This window comes from Ahaetulla prasina, chromosome 1, assembly GCF_028640845.1.
Source record: "Ahaetulla prasina isolate Xishuangbanna chromosome 1, ASM2864084v1, whole genome shotgun sequence".
Classification (NCBI taxonomy): domain Eukaryota; kingdom Metazoa; phylum Chordata; class Lepidosauria; order Squamata; family Colubridae; genus Ahaetulla; species Ahaetulla prasina.
In genome coordinates, this window is record NC_080539.1 from 336,323,804 (window position 1) to 336,341,832 (window position 18,029).

At 37.9% G+C, this 18,029-nt stretch overlaps 1 protein-coding gene across 4 annotated transcripts in view; it reads right to left on the reverse strand.

Annotated features, from left to right (window-relative positions):
* The window catches only part of CCDC85C (coiled-coil domain containing 85C), a 178,574-nt gene that overhangs the window by 5,769 nt on the left and 154,776 nt on the right, over positions 1 to 18,029 (reverse strand). For 3 of the 4 annotated variants that reach the window (XM_058162677.1, XM_058162674.1, XM_058162675.1), the window contains 2 exons: positions 10,037 to 10,135; positions 5,261 to 5,359 (listed from right to left, as the gene is read on the reverse strand). In XM_058162677.1, the coding sequence (XP_058018660.1) occupies positions 5,261 to 5,359; positions 10,037 to 10,135 (198 nt within the window). The remainder of the gene's footprint in view (positions 1 to 5,260; positions 5,360 to 10,036; positions 10,136 to 18,029) is intronic. The other variant, XM_058162676.1, reaches the window with a different exon arrangement.

The following is an 18,029-nucleotide window of genomic DNA, read 5'->3' on the forward strand; positions in this document are numbered from 1 at the left end:
CAAAGGTTACCAGAGGTAGCATATCTATTTTAAACTTGATCAAATAAAACAACTTCATATTCATGTATTTTACTTTTAACAATCTTGACTTTTGTATAGTCCTTCCCTTTAGTTTAATAACAGCATTTTTCCATAGGAATGATATTTATAATTAGTTTCAAATTCGTCCCTGAGTCCCTGATCTAACTCTTTAGTTTTGAATACTCATCTTGATAAAGTGTCCTAGCATTAGATGTGTCTCAGTAAATCAGGGACTAAATTAGGCAAAATTGTTCTGCCACTACATCAGGAAATTAATCTAAGTTGAATTTTGTGTTAGGACAGCTTCAAGCAAAATTGCAAAGATAATGTTCCACATCCATTATTAATATCAAAAATTGGTGGCAAAACATTACATGTATCTCTGATATTTAGTTCTTTTGCGTTTTAAATTGCTGAATGGTTAAAAGATAGAAGAGCAGCTTTAGGGTCGATTCCAGGGCTTTGTGGTGGTGGTTTGAAAAACCTGTGTAGCAATTCCTTCCCAGGAGAAAGTTTTGATTCTGGCCAGGATAAAGATGATCATTTGGGAAGCTGCATTATTATTACATGTCCTGATCAGGCAGCAGCTTCCAACTACTTTTCTTTATTATGCAGAGTACTATTGTCAAGGTGTACTTCAAATTGGAAAACTCAGGATCACAAATATCTGTATAAATGCCATTCTTGGGAACTGGGAAGCAATCAAGCACTGAGGCTGACTCCTCCAGCAATCACCCAAAATAGGTGCAGGGCAAATCTGACATTCTGAGCAAACATCCAGCCCAACAATTTGTTGCAAATCCTGATTCCTCAAGAAGTTAACCCCTCCCCCCTTAACTTTTGTTGATTCCTTGAAAAGCAAAAGTGGTAAAAGCCTTAACTGAGCCTCATCTGCACCAGGGTATGCCAACACAACAACCAGCAATTGCCTGTTCCATTAGGAACCATTCGACTCTCAGCACCATGCTTTCACATCTCTGGATCCCATTGCTATCTGAAACTCCCCAACCAGACTGGCTGACTACCTTTCCATCCATAAACTTTGGGGTTGCTCTTGGGCTGCATTTACCATAATCTGCCAGACTTCCCTACTTAGCATTACTAGTGTGTGCAAGCAATTGCACATTCCAAGGCTCTGCCTGCTGAAGCCTCTAAACCAGGGGTGTCCAAACTTGGCCCCTTGAAGAGTGGTGGACTTCAACTCCCAGAATTCCCCAGCCAGCATGAGCTATAAATATGAGCAAGTTGCTGGCTGGGGAATTCTGGGATTTGAAGTCCACCACTTTTCAAGGGGCCAAGTTTGGACATCCCTGCTCTAAACATTTGCAAACTTGAAAGTAAAATAGTTCACACTCCTACTCCGAGTATGAGTTCAACCTGAAACAGGGCAAGTACAGCATCATCAAAAGCTTTGGAGGTCCTCAGAGAAGCTAGTAGTTAAGAAAGCATTTCCATAGTAAGCATGCATAATCTTTTTGTGCTTCTCCCTGAAATCTAGCATTTGAATTATTTTATTTGGGTGTTTGTACAGGTATTCTTATAAATCAGCAGTTGTCCCTGAAATATAGGTTGGGAACCATATTCCACAATATAACCACAAAGCTCACATGTGGGGAATTTAAACATCCCTAGGTTCCAGACACATCCGGCTAGACAATGTTCCTATGCTCAATAAATCTATTCCAAAAGACAACAATAAACAAGGAAATGCCAGCAGCATTCCTGCCAAATAGTTTGTTGTTACAACTTCCAAATAACATACTTGTTTTAAAGAAGTTGAGCAAAGGAAACTTGTTAAGGTGTGGCACATTCCATCCATTTGAAATGATAGTTTTGACGATTGTGTAAGTAAAGTATTCTGCAGTTCTTCATATCCTTAAGGGGATTAAATACAGTACTTGCAAGAGCTAATACTGTGCACTGCTCTTGAAAACTGCTTTGGTTTAACGAAGAGCTCTCCAAGAACATTTTTCAGGACAGTCTTGGAATATATTTAGCTCTGTGAAGCAAGGAATAAGCAGCATTTTTCTTACACAGCATGTGTGAAGAAAAGCATAGTTTTGTGTGCATTGTTTTTGTCCTGGTTCTGTGCCATGATGCTGACATTCCACAAAGTTACAGTACTCACATCCCTACCAGTGTTAGTCATTTCCCTCTCAGCAATGTCTTGTTTTCTTTAATTCCAGTAGGACAGGATAGGTCTCAAGAATAATGGTTTCTATGGGTGATCACCAGCATTGTGTACTATGCCATTTGAATTTTCTGAAAACCACACCCATGATATAGTAGTTGACGCGAATTGGTCTTACATTACATTACATTAAATCTTACCCAGACTTTCTCAGGGTTGGACACCATGAGACTTATTTCCAAATTAAGAGGTACAGAACTGGGCAGATTGCTACACTCCTATGCACTTCACCCAGGAATAAGTTTCATATTTTTATTTTTTTTATTTTTTTGCAGCTAGGCCTGAAATTGTACCCATCACCTTTAAAAAGGTGTGTTTGTCTTTTAAAACACACCCCTTTGCCCTTTTCTTAATAGTAAAAGGACCATTTTTACATTTCACAAGCAATTTGACATGTTTGATTTTGGAGCATTAGGATTTCTTTGGATTACAGTGCAAAATTTTAGCCTATACAAGTACTGCTTGGTATACAACCACAATAAGCCCCAGAAAATTTATTGTTAAGGGGCACAGTCATTAGGCTGCCATGGTTGTAAGTGTGAAGACCAATTATAAGTTGCTTTTTTTCAGCACTATTTTAACTTTGGATGGTCGCTAAACAAATGATTGTAAGTGGAAGACTACCTATCTGCACACCTTTATCCACTCTGGATGGGGCCACTGAGGTATGCACCCTTTCAGTAAAAGTGTCAGTAAAAGCATGTCTTCTTGTATAGACAATCTAAAATAAATTTCTCATTTCTAGGTTGAATCTCTCCTTGGTCAGTTTCCATCCATTATTCCAAGTCTGGCCTTCAGGTGCCTTGGAAAATAGCTTGACCCTCTCCTCTGTGTGGCAGCCCCTCAAATACTTGAACACTGCTATCATGTCTCCCCTGGTCCTTCTCTTCCCTAGACTAGCCATGCCCAGGTACATTGCAGGTATGTGGGGAAACAAAGATTGGGCCTGTTGTCTCTTCTCTTCATCCTCTACTTTACACAGTGAGATGTCTGATGTAGGATCTCCTAAACACTAATTACAACAGCCAAGTGAAGTATCCATTCATACCCACACTCAATGTCTATTGATGCTACCTATTTGGATGCTAGGAAACAAAGCAGAGGCACAGGAAAAATAACAAAACAGCACAAGCAAAACACTGGATGAATCATGGTAAAAGTGCATTTTGAAAACTGTCAGCCAATCTGCTTGGGTGTAAGCCATTTCTTTTACAGAAAGTAACAAAAAGTGGAGAATGTGGCACTCTATTCTCTCAGAGATCATTATTATGTCATACTATCCATTTACTGGTACTTTGTGTGATAAGTCTCATGGTCCTGTTTCATAGTTTTTGTTTAGTACCTTAATATGTTTCTTGGGAGATGGAGACAGATGGTTTGGACAGAGTAATACACAAGCAGGGCAAAATAACGTTGATGTTTCTTCCTCCGTGTCTTTAAATTCTCCTGTCTTTTCTTATGCTACTGATTTTTATTCTCTTTCTCCTGTACTCTCATCTTTTACTTTTACCTTTTTCTGGTTATTTGTTTATGCTTCCTTACTCTAAGGCTGTTTTCAGTCAGTTTTGATTAGGAGGGAGAGGTCTGATTCTCAGCCCCTAGTTTTCCATAGGGATAGGTGCTCTCTCAGCTCCCGTTTAACATCTACATGAAACTGCTGGGTGAGATGATCCGTCATCATTGGAGTGAGATATCATCAGAATACTAATGATACTCAGTTGTACATTGTTGTTAAGGGATGCTACAGCTGCCTTTTTGCAGTGCCCGAAAACTCTTGAGATTTGGATGGGGAGCAACAGACTAAAACTGAACCCCGGCAAGATGGAGTGGCCTTTGAGTTCAGAGCTCCTTGGTTCTTGGAGAATGACTATTGTTAGTCATGGAGATGGTTGCATTGTCCTAGATAGTCCCAGTGTGTAATCTGGGGATTATTCTGGACTCATAACTCTTGCTTGAGGAACAAGTGGCAGTCATGACCAGGAGAGCTTTGCACAATTTCAAGTTGTGTGACAGTTAACCCATTCCTGGATCTCCCCACAATCATGTCCTAACAACCTCCTGTTTGGACTACTGTAATGCACTCTACATGGGGCTGCTCTTGAAAATTATCTGGAAGCTTCAGTTGATTCAAAATGCAGCATAGTTCTGCACAAATCAAGATTTGAACATGTATCATCTCTTTTGGAGCTGCATTGGTTACTAATCTTCTTCCAAGTGCAATTCAAAATACTGGGTTATCACCTTTAAAGCCCTACATGGTTTGGGTTATTGAAGGACTGCCTCTCCCCAGTTACCCAGCCCACCAGAGCAGCAAGGCAAGGTATGCTGAGGGTCTCGTCTTGTAGGATCAGTAAAGAGGCCTTCTCTGTGACGGCTCCCCCCTTTTGGAATATCATTCCCTCATAAATAAGACTGGCCCCTACCTTGTTACTTTTTCTGGAAGGCCCTAAACATATGGTTTTGGCGGTGGGCCTAGGGATTCCGTGGTAGATACAGAGCCAATCAAGTGGCTGAGGTGACTGTGTGGTCACCACTATTGGGGCAGGTGAGGGTTTTTACACTGTGATATTTTAATGTTGTAAGCTGCCCAGAATCATTGTGTGTGAGTTGGGCAATCATATAAATTTGTCTAGCAAATGAATAAAATGGTGAAAAATGTCTTAGAAACTGTATCGTTTAGTATCCTTTTTAACAGATAAAAACAATTCAGACTTCAATCCTATGCAATTGGGTTCCTTGTAAGTGTGTTGACCAGGAAGTTTAGCAGTTTTTGTCCAACACAACTAGAAGGCATATATTTGGAGAAGGCTGGTGTACAACCTTATTTGAAAATTAGTACCACATAACTTAATAGGCTTTCCTTGATTAAATATATCTAGGACTGCATTGTCATTTGCTTTGTAACCTGTTTTTTCTTCAGATTGTGAAGACAACAATTAAATAAGTCTGCACAGACAGAACAGATCCTACAAGATATTGAACAACATCAACACCACAATTAGAAGTGAACAGCTAACACATGAAAGACTGTGAAAATGGATTCATTACATTGCACATTTCACGAACAATTGCTTTCTCCTTTTCACTCAGGTCTTCTTCATAGTTTTCTTGTATCTGCCTGTCCAAATTCTCATGGACTTCAAGGACCTATAGACAAGCACAATGGAGATGAAATTATAAAATATATCACATCGTGATTCATTACAGCCAAAACAGAACAAAATCTCACGACACACACAGAGATAAAGAGAGAGAAAGGAAGAGAAGGGATAAAGACTGAAAAGATTAGAATGCACCAATAAAATATGATCAAAGTCTTTCATCCACATGCCATGTAACTCTAAACTTAAATTAGTGAGCGACAAGGTAGGAGATCCAGGAAAGTTTGTAATGGATATTTAACGTTAGATAAACATGTACACATCGAACACATTTTACTGAATTCTACTGATATAGCTAAGACATTATGTACATCCCAACACTGAAAAAAACCAATACAACACACAAGATTTCAAGATGTGCTGATAATGAATTAGGTAGACCAGTGATTTAACTCAGTTCCTATAGTGCTCCTGCTGAAAATTATTTAGATGAATAAAGTTCTTTATCACTTCATAAAGATTTGGAAAATGCTAAGAGTGGGGTTCACTCATGGAAAAGCTAAGGCTTGGTAATAAAGCCCATACATGTACTACAATCTTTTCTCGGGAGACATTTGTGAAAACAGGAGAGCTGCTGTCAGTCAGTACAGCACAGCCTTCTTCAATCTGGCAACTTATTTGTATTGGGATCAGTACATCTACAATTTTCAGCTAGCTTCAAGACATCTGGAAAGAAGGTTGGAAAAGGCCAATGTAAATAGTGCTAAGTTTGGTAGAAAAAAAGAGTTTTCTATGTTTTCACAGTCAAATCATTTTCTCAGGATTTTAATCACTTCTGAATGGAAACTTTTACTAGTTCGATGATAATCTCATATTCTTTGACTAGCTGAGATACTAACTATACTTCCAGGAAGAAAAGGAGAGAAATAATATTCATCAATTTCTCCTGAAGTCTGATTATTCCTTAAGTTCCCATAGTAATAGATGCAAAGGGGATTGCATGAGAAGGATGCTGATGAAAGAGAACTGACCAAGTTTCTTGCCAGCAGAAACAAGCTGGGTGCTACATTAAAGGAATAAACATGTTTCCGCAATCTTTGTTATACCAATCCTATTACTGTATTATAAACCAATTCACTAGATTTTTTAAAAATTGTTATTGAAGAATTTTACAAAATAGTAAAAATTATACAAATTTGAGAAAAAGAGAAAAATGTAAAAAAAATGTGTGTAAAGAAGAGGAAAAGGAAAAAGAAGTCTCTTCTGATCTTTATAGCAGTTACAAATATCAACTATTTTCCATCTTTAGGGTTATAGAACAGAACAGAACAGAATAGACTAGACTAGAATAACAGAGTTGGAAGGGACCTTGGAGGTCTTCTAGTCCAACCCCCTGCTTAGGCAGGAAACCCTACACCACTTCAGACAAATGGTTATCCAACATCTTCTTAAAAATTTCCAATGTTGGAGCATTCACAACTTCTGGAGGCAAGTTGTTCCACTGATTAATTGTTCTAACTGTCAGGAAATTTCTCCTGTGTTCTAAGTTGCTTTTCTCCTTGATCAGTTTTCATAATTCCCTTTTTGTCATATTTATCCTTTCTAATCATCAAATTCATAAATCACCAATTCATTTTTTCCATTTTCAGTAAAAAAAAAATCCATAAGGGGTTCAAACATATTTAGGATTACAAAAAACCATTTCTGCAAATTCTGGAATTTTCACTAACCATCCCCCTTTTGTAGGTATTTCCAAATCTTTCCATCTTTGCATATTTCTGCATATTATCCATGATTCACAACCCCCAAAAAAAGATCTTGTTTCAGCTGAATGTTAATCGTTACAATCCTTTATATCACCATATGCATTTGGACCTAGAATTTTGTAGCTTTTTTTACAAACCACCAGGCATGATAAAAATCACCCTTCGTGCCTTTTACATTTCCAACATAAATTTGAAATATCTTTATAAATACTTGAAAAATTTTCTCATGTCGTGTACCAACAATACATCATTTTGTAAAAGTTCTCTTTTAAGTTATAACATTCAGTCCTTTCTACCCTATCTTCCATTGGGTGTGTGTCTATGTGTATTCTGTATATATATCTGAAATTCTTGGCCCATTATATCAGGTATTCTTTAAATTGTTCTTCCATTTTAAATTTCAATAAAACTTATACATTTTAGCAACCACATGTTCATCATTTGTATACATTGCAATCTCATATTCCATTTTATATAATCCGATTCCAGTTGTCTTTTTGTCTAAGTTAAAACCTTTCTATTAAAAACCTATTTACTAAACGTTGAAGACAAATAGTAAGATACAGTTTCTCCTTGTGTTCTGGTTATGAATGTAATGTTTAATCAATCATTGTTAAAAAAGCATGGTAGGCTAGGTGGACATTTTGTATGATTTTGTAAATCAGTAGCAGTAACATTTGTACTCAAGAAAAGGCTACTCTACTAATCTCCATATGTCCTCAGGTATGTTATTCCAGGATCTACTGAAAATATGAATTCCTACTTCTTAACACTTGTGCTTACTTTAATACTTACACTCTTTTTTTCTTTCTCTCCCCTGTGGGTTTTATTTTAGGAGGTGCCCACCTGAGAGAGTGGCTATATAAATAAAATAAATAATTAAATACCCACACAAATAATAAGGATATGGAAAAAAAATGTGTTACAGTAAAATGATGCAAAGGAAAAGAAAAAAAAGTCCCTTCGGCCTTCCCTTGCTCAGAGAATGATGGAAGATAAAACCCATACGTCCAACGGGTTCACAGCCGTGTCCTAAACCCAGGCTCTGCTGAGGGTCCACTTCTCAGAAAGGGCCCATTTTGTGATTCTAACTTGTCACTGAAAACCAGGGGTGAAATCCAGCAGGTTCTGACAGGTTCTGGAGAACTGGTAGTGGAAATTTTGAGTAGTTCAGAGAACTGGCAAATAACACTTCTGGCTGGCCCCAGAGTGGGGTGGGAATGGGGATTTTGCAATATCCTTCCCCCAGGAATGGGGAGGGAATGGGGATTTTGCAGTATCCGTCCCCTGACACGCCTACCAAGCCATGCCCATCATTCCACACCACGCCCACCAAGCCACAGCCACAGAACCGGTAGTAAAAATTTTTTGGATTTCACGACTATTGAAAACATATTGCTTATATTTACTTATCAATGATCTGAAACATTTCTCTAGAAAGCATCAGTTCACAGAATCATCCCTCTTTCCTCCAGGTGACTAGCCTTGAAATAGGTCTTATAAATGACTACTGTAACATCTATGGGAATTAGAAAGTAAAGAACCACCTACAAGACAATGGAAAACATGCTGTTGCTTTTGAAAAAGTCAAAGACTTAAAATGTTATCTACAGAAGCAACTTAGACCTTCTTGCACTGACAGTACCTTCCACACAATAGCACTACATCATCTTTTGTCATCAGGCAAGGAAAGGACGCTGCATATTTCTTTTTTTTTTGGAGATATTAGAGGGGCAGCAAATTGGAGCCAGGAATTTTGTTGGCAGCACCTACTAGTTACCATCTGACATTTGGATAGTTCCCCATTCACAGGTTTGACTGAAGATTGTGCTCCTCTGGTGAACATTTGAGAGTTTCAAGAGCTTTTTTAAAAAAAAAATGTTTTTAGTTTTGTCATTAAATTGATCATAGGATACTTTTTTTTCATAATTCTATGTGAGTACCCCAGAATCTATTGGATTGGGGCAAGATATAAATTCTAAAACAAATGAATACCTTCCGGTTGCAAAACCCAGTATGATTTTCCTGGATTTCAAAATGGGGATATCATTGCAATCAATTTTGATTCAAATCCACATAAAGATGTGTGTAAAATATACTTTCCAAAACTGCATGCCATTTTTCCATGATATAACTGCACGATTGCTTAGAATTAGACTAGTACTGTATTTCCTTTTTCCTGCTTATTTTTAAATCCTCAATTACAAAACTGGGTCATTTGCTTACTTAGCTTAACCTACTTTATAAACCGTATAGCTCTCTAGCTTAACTGACATTACGATCATTGTTTGCATGGCTTAAACTAATCCAATCTGTTGCTTTCCATTTTTTGATGGGGAAGGATACAAGAAAAACAAGAGGGATTTACTGACAAATAAAACTATATCTTAAATGAAAAGAAAATAATTAATTATTCATCCAGTGGGTACAGACTGTGCTGCTAACTCGTTTGGCCTCCATATGTCTGCCATATACTCAATTGTGTGGACACTCAATGTTCAGTCAGAAATGGCACACTGGCAACCAACTACTGACTGCTCTCAGAGAATAAATGAATCAAGCAAATTGAGATGGCTTGATTAATAGCTGCTGGTTATCCAATCTGAGAAAGTCTGCCATGTTTTATTACCAGCTCAAAAGTCTTTCTTCAGATCTCATTTATTAGAAATACAAAGCTCTGCAATAGCACTTTTGCTTCTTTTGCTGTCATATCCTATTGCACAGTATTGCCTTTATATGAATGACAGCACATTTTGGGGCAAAACTTTTAAGAGATGGAATATATATATATATATAGCAATGCTCCCAGAAGACGAAGCTGAAGGCTGAAGATGACGAATGAGACTTCGTCGAAACGTTGCCAAGACACTTCCAATTTTACGTGGGAGAAAACCCGAATAACCAAAGACCTACATACAAACACCCGCGAAAACCTCAGAAAACATATATTTACGTACCTTCATAGCATGTACCACTGCTTCAGGTTTCTGGCTTAGAGGAATATACCCAACTTGAGGAGTAGCAGCAGCAAAATCAGGAGTCATGCGAAAGGGACCCTGTCAAAATATCAAAAAAAGCAAATCCTTATAATATATAGCCTTCTAATCCCTACTTTTAAATTCTTCTGTAGTCACATATCCCTAACTAATCAAGAAAATCAGTGTGGTTTGTTGCCGTTTTGGATAAAACTCCTGAAAATACAGTGAACAGCCAAGAAAATAAACGAGTGGATCATCAAACAAGTCAACACAAAGTTCTCACTCAAGGCACAAATGATCAGGTCCAATTATGTCAAATATTATACTTCAGTCACATTGTGTAAAGATCCAGCTCTGACCATCACCATTAGCTACCATTTCACACTTCCTTCTTCTTTGGCCTAGGGTGATATTTCCACTGTAATTGATTCCCATGATTGCTAATGCTATGGTTTCAAATACTGGCTTGTTCTGGAATGTGAAGGTGCTGTTCCCCAAGTTCTTGTACAACGAACTGCGGCTTCTTGAAATAAAAAAACCTGAGTCTTTTCATAAGCACAAACAGGAGATGAATGGTGTTTCTGAATTACTCCAAAATGGGATGAGATGCTAAGCCCGGGGCTATATTAGTTTACATGTCCAAGTGTCTGACTACTATTGGTTTCCCCAAAGCCAGCAAATTGAGTTTCTGCTTTGAGGTTATCACTAACTTAAATCTAAAAATCTATGAAGAAGACAATAGCAAAAGCTTTTAAAACTAAGAATAGTGATTTACTTCTTGTGGAACCCAAAGGCAGGGCAATGTTTTCACAAAGTTATTCTCCAATTAAGGCTTTGCAAAGTTTCAGATTTGATTATAAAAATATTCTTTGACATATATGGGAACACAAATGAAAATATCCATTGGCAACTCATTAAAGAGCAGCTGCACAACCCTAGAAACAGTCACAGCCATCTTAATATATAGTACTGATGATGCTTTAAGTACAACTGCACCGGTTTTTATTTAGAGAAGTGTATCTTATCCTTTGCAATTTTAAGATGTCTGGACTTCCTGAGCACGGGGAATCCTAAAGTTAACAAGGCTGACAACTGATTTAGAGAATCCCTTCATAAACCTCTTGATTTGGAACAAAATATGGTGACTCAACGACAGCAAATGAAAACTATATATGTCACTACCACTGTTTAAACATTTAAAAGTATTGCAGTGGCATAAAGCAGGGGTCCCCAACCTGCAGTGTTTCTCAATTTTACTAACTTTAAGACATTTGGCTTCAATACTCAGAATACCAATACTGGCTCTAGAATTCTGGGAGATGAAATAAACACATTTTAACGTTGCCAAGGTTGAGAAACACTGCTTTATAGTAACATTATGAGGTATGACATAATGAGAAGAAGCATGAAGTTTAAGACACACTTGATAGTAGTGTTATGAATTATAAACAAATCTCATTGCAGAGCCATTTGTCTAATTTAGACATCGAACCGATGTATCCATCACCTTAATCCTAGGTTGTTTTGTTTTAATTTATTTTATATATGTATGTATGTAGGTCTTTGGTTATTCGGGTTTTCTCCCACGTAAAATTGGAAGTGTCTTGGCGACGTTTCGACGAAGTCTCATTTGTCATCTTCAGGCTTCAGCTTCGTGCTTCTGGGAGCAATATATATATATATTTTCTGAGGTTTTCGCGGGTGTTTGCATGTAGGTCTTTGGTTATTCGGGTTTCCTCCCACGTAAAATTGGAAGTGTCTTGGCGACGTTTCGACGAAGTCTCATTCGTCATCTTCAGGCTTCAGCTTCATGCTTCTGGGAGCAATGTGTGATTGCAGCTGTTTCTTCCTTTTTAACTGCTCGTGGGGGTTTGAACTGATTGGGTGGGAGCTTGACTGTGCTCTGATTGGATGTGGGTTTTTTGTGCTCTGATTGGCTGGGGGTGTGTCCTTTTTGGGGGGGGGCTTGGTTGTACTCAGATTAGTCTGAGTTGCAGGGGGATTTGAGCTGGTGAGCTGCATAGCTGTTGTTTGGCTTCATGGTCATGGTCGTGCTACATCTTCATAATGGGTGTCAGTCTGCTGCATGTATGGATTGGAGGGGTTTGAAATGGCTAATGTTGCAGCTGCAGTCTGGCTTCTGGTCCTTGGTCGTGCTTCCTGATCAGTGTGGGTTTGGGTCTGCTTTCTGGGTGGATGTGTGGTGGTGACATCCTGTGTGGAACTCGTAAGTGTGGGTCTGGTGTCATTCCTCGTGTTAGGGACTCGTTTGTCAATAAGGGCGGGTTTCCAAATGGCTGGTAGGCGGGAGGTATCATCTCGTTTGTTCATGCTGTGTGGGCATTTTTCTATCTCGATGGCTTCTCTGATTATTCTGTTGTTAAAGTGTTCAGTTTTGGCGATAGTTCTCGTCTTTTTAAAATCAATATCGTGTCCTGTGGCTTTAAGGTGTTGGACCAGGGAAGAAGTTGGTTCCTCTTTTTTGACTCATTTCTTGTGTTCTTCAATGCGTGCACTTATTCTTCTGTTGGTTTTTCCAATGTATGTGGTGGGGCAGGCGGTGCATGGGATTTCATATACTCCTTGATTTTCTAACTCAATTTTGTCTTTGGGGTTTCTTAGGATGGTGGATATTTTTCGGTTTGTGCAGAATGCTGTCTTGATGTTGTGTTTGTGGAGGATCTTGCTGATTCTGTCTGTGGTGCCTTTTATATATGGGAGGAGGGCTGTGCCATTTTCTTGTTCTCTGTCTTGGATTTTAGTGGGGGGTTCTTTTTGGATTAGTTTTGTAATCTTATTTCTCTGGAATCCATTGGATGTTAGTACATTAGTGAGAGTGTGTAGTTCAGTTTTTAGGTGTTGTTCATTTTGTTCTGGAGATGAGTGTCTTGGCTACGGAGTTGATCTGTGCTGGGTGGTGGTGTGAGAGTGCGTGCAGATAGCGGTTTGTGTGTATTTTCTTCTGGTAGATGGTGTGTCCTAGGGAGCCATTGGGTTTCCTGTAGACTAAGACATCCAGGAAGGGAATTTGGTTGTTAACTTCTGTTTCCATGGTGAACTGTATTTTGGGGTGTAGGCTATTGAGGTGTGTGAGGAAGTTGTCAAGTTTTTCTTTCCCATGTGGCCAGATTATGAAGGTGTCGTCTACATATCTGAGCCAGAGTTTGGGTTTGTGATCAGATTTTTCTAGAGCTTGGGTTTCAAAGTTTTCCTCACCACCTTCCCATGTATGCACACACATATATGCACATGTGTGTACATACATACACACAACAAAATCCTTGACTGTTGTGATAGAAGAATGTGTTTGTGCCAAACGTAACCTAAGGTTAAGTTAAAGGCTGAAATTCGATCTAAAATATGTTAAAGGCTAATTAAGATTATTTTTAGGTCAGGGCAGATGGATAGAGACCATGAAATTTCTGAATACTTTCTTTAACCATTTCCACTACATGAGAGGAAAAGGTAGTCACTAAACAAGAACAACCTGTGAGGTCATCCTAGTAAGATGTGTTCTTGCCAAAACCTATGTTAGTTCCATATAATGGCAGTGTTCTTTTCTAGATGCTTGCTGACATATTGCTTGGCAATCTATTGGCCAATATAGTCATTAAATATATTGATCTGAAGCCTCTCTTCTTTTGTCCATTGAACTTTGGAATTTTTTGCACTTCTCCAGACTTCTAGTTTTTTGGGGGGGTTGAAGATTATACTCTCTGGTTCCGAAATCATTTATACCAGCTGCTTCAGACATCTAGAATTTGACAGTACTCTGGCCTTGAGTTGGGTTATGGTCTTATTATATTTTGATCAGTCCTGAGCTGCATTCTGACCGCTTTCATCAATCAAGTTAGGAATAATGTTTCTAACAATCAAAAACCATCTTGATATATGACACATTGTGAAATCTAATCAGACAGAGGAACAAATACTATTTGTTTCACAATTGATTAAAAATATGTTCAGATGAGGACAATTTTCTCCACAATGTGAATAACTTACTGATAACTAACTCATCCAGTTGTTGGTTCTCACTTGGTTAACTATATGAATTCATCTAGTACACAATCATCTATTTTGAAGGTCACACAGGAATCCTTGGATGAAACTCTAAGTATATTTCAAATAACAAATTGCTTGCTCCTTCCTTCCTTCCTTCCTTTTTTCTTTTAGAAGTCAAACTATAATTCTGTGTATAAAAACTATCAGGAAATGTCTAACAATTTAGGCTCTACATTTATTGTACAACTTTAATTGATATTTCCCCCTTGTCCTTCCTGTTATCCTTTTCCCCCTTCTGCATCAGTTTCTATGGAAACAAACAGCAACCTAATGCATAAATGCATTTACTGATATCATATGAAAAATCAGTCTGAATGGTGGCATGGGAAATGCACGCTATGTGATAGAAATTTGATAGGTTCAGTCACCTGTTAAACTCAGCACATACACTTTAGTTTTCAAAACACTCTATTTTCCAAAAATACTCTGTCAGCCATTGTCCTGCCATGCCTTCTATAATATTAAACATTCACGAATAGAAAAATGCAGAATGAGACTACTGGATCAAATGTTAAAATGTAAACTTCTGAAAATGTCTCTATCAGTTCTTTAATGATAATATTTCAAATGTATATGCATATTTATATTGATCTTGGCAATGCTATATAAATAATTCCTCATTTAAATTCCAAGGTAATTCCACTATTCAGGCACTAACTACAGTTGACCAGGCTTAGATTTTGAGTTATCAGACCTGACCAAAGACTACAGAACCATCTGCTAAGACCTCTTCTGTTTATATATTGTATTTTTAATAACAGTTTTACTATATTTTTTGTTTTATTTATTTATTTAATTTTTCACACAGTATATATAAGCATAAATATGAAATAATTATACAATATATAAGCATACATATAAGTATGAGTATGTAATAACTATATTAATTGGATATAACGAAAGGAAACAATAGGACAGGAACGGTAGGCACGCTTGTGCTCTTATACACGCCCCTTATAGACCTCTTAGGAATGGGGTGAGGTCAATAGTAGACAATTTTTGGTTGAAGCTTTTGGGATTTTGGGAAGAGACCAGAGTCAGGTAGTTTATTCCAAGCATTAACAACTCTGTTACTGAAGTCATATTTTCTGCAATTTGTTGTTTAATTAATCAGTATTTAATGTGTTGTAAGTTATCTTGGGAAAATTTTCCAGTTCTGAAAGATAGAATACAATTTAACAAATAAAATAGGTAAATAAACGAAATGGTTTCTCCTTGCTTTAAAATTTAGGGGCCCAGATTTGAGATAATTTGAATTCTAAAAGTTCAGTACTACGGATGAATGCCACTTAACATCACTTATCTAGTTTTAAACATGGATCCTGGATACCAAATTTGGATTTCTAGAACCAATACCATTGGAGGGTAATGGTATTTTTACACTGGAACTTCTTGCCATGAAGTTCTCATCAAAATTGGGTTTGTTTTGGTTGTTTGGAAGTTAGTAGAACCCATTTTGTGCTATAGTACTACTGAGTAGGATTACTTGGAAACTCACTTTTTAGTTCTGCAGCAATTGTGTGGGCTTTGAAGGGTTTTTTTTTTCTTGCTGCAGATGATTATGCAGTAAATAAAATTATAAAAAAACAACTACATTGTTGCAGACTCTTTTCAGGTCCTTTTAAATACAGAAAATGTTCCAGTCCTTCAAGGATAAAAAGAAAAACATTCAAGGGGCCAGCAGCTAAATAACAGAAAAAGAAAAATCAGCATTTAAGGTGATAATTCAAATTTTTCACCTGACTCACACTGCACATCAGGGGAGACAGCCCAAGCCCTATCATAAACTAGGTTGTGGTAGCAGCTCTTCCAAGGAAGCATCTATTTAACTTAAATTGCAGGATGATTCATTCAGAAATGTGCCGAGAAATCACACCATTCAATTTTAACATGCTGTCATTATCGCTTGCTGAGAAGTACAGTTGGTGAGAACATGTTAAAAGGGGGAAAAAGAAAGAAAAAGAAAATCTACCCCCTCTTTTCCTCCTTCTCTTATTTTCAAATCTGAACCCTTCAGTATTTTTGCAGAAGAAAATATTGCTCATTATGGAGGGAGGGCACTGAAGTGTGGATGACAACATGTATACAAAATCCAAACAATAAAACAAGAGATTCTTCTTTCTTTTCCTGCATGGAGTTAGCTTTGTGCTGAACTGTAACATTCCTCAATTATTTGGAAATATGAAGGAATTTTCAACAGAGGAATCTTCCTTATATTTCTAAGAAATTTACTTACAATTAATAATCACAAATGACAGGAAAATTAAAAAAATTTAAAAAATTAAAGGAAAACCATGTTTATGATAAAACCAACCAACTTAGGCATGGCTGAGTACACACATTTCTCTTTGGTTAATTTTCTATATGATCTGAGATGGGGAAAGAATTAATACAAGAGCTCATGAAGCTGTAACAATGCAGTAGTCCAGTGATGTCTAACCTTTTCTAGACTGAGTGCCCAAAGCGCGCGCCCAAACCCCCAAAATGCAATGGTGCATGTCCCCCGTGCATGCGCCTTGCCCCATGTATGTGTGTGTGGGCCCTGCATGTGCCCTGCCCACCCACACATGCGCGGCCACCATGCGCTGTGCCTCCCACCCATGTGCAGCAGAGACCCGAAGGCCAGCTGCCAGTGGGAGGCGTGTGCGCATGCATGGTGTTCAGCTGGGGTGATGGCTCATGTGACCACAGAGAGGGTGCTGTGTGCCACATCTGGCACATGTGCCATAGGTCCACCATCACGGCAATAGTTTCTTCCTACTAATCCAGATCTACTGCTTTGTTCAAGAGAAAGATATGTTCAAGGTAGGTGTAAAGTAAGGTGAGAAATATTGAAAAGTCCTAAGCCAAAATGAATCTACCATCTTCCGGTTTCAGAGTTTGGTACTTTTTTTTTTTTTACGCTGATGACAAGTGGGATTTTTCCATACCAGCTTAAAAAATGAAACTATAGAAATATTAGGGCTTGAGGAGTTACATACAGAATTAGAGAACTTGTGTGTGTTTTGTACTGAATGTGTAAGAATTTATGGTATAGTTCAGGGGTCAGCAACCTGAGCTCTTTCACCCCTCTGCTGCGGCTCTCTGTCACTCAAAATATGTGTCACAACCGCCATTGTGCGACACCTGCCAGCATGCGATTTATTGAGCTTTTCAACCCCCAATAGGCCAACCATGGATAAATCCAAGTAAAGAAAAATTTCAGAAGAAAACAGAACATTTAATTCAACTACATATGCTAGTTTTGTGGCCGCTCAGGAAATAGTCAGGCAAGGAAAGGTTTTTTTGGTTCCCAATGTTTTCCGTGGGAAACGGATCCAAACGGCTTTTTGAGTGTTTACGGTTGCAGACTCCTGGTATAGTTTATATATGGTAGAACTGAGCTCAAATCCCTACTTGATTTGAATTTTAGTCTCTGCTATCTAGAGATAATCCAGGAATAGGGAGAAAATGCATTGTAAAGGAAATGAGCAACTCTGATTATATTAATTTGAATGTCTTGGTCCCAAAACCTTTGGCCAAAATTTTATCAAGACCATGTATAGCCTTGATACTGCCATAATAGAAAAGCTGCAGTATATTCAATCATGATTGATTTATCTCGTTAGGAAGAAAATAAACCTCTCTAAGAAGAGCAGGTAGACCAAGGAAGTACTGCAGATATCATAATTTGTTTCAGCCAGAACCTATCAGGACAAGCCCCAAAGAAATGCAACCAGATAAGGGCATTAAGAGTTAAGTAAAAGTAACATTCAGTGGCCCTTGTTTAATGACCACTCATTCAGCAACCTTTCAAACTTATAGCACGTGTTGAATAAGTGGTAATTACTAGTCCTGAGAATTCCAGGTATTAAAGCATTCCCCCTCCCAATGATTGCTATCTGCTTCTTGGCATCTGGCTCATGATTAT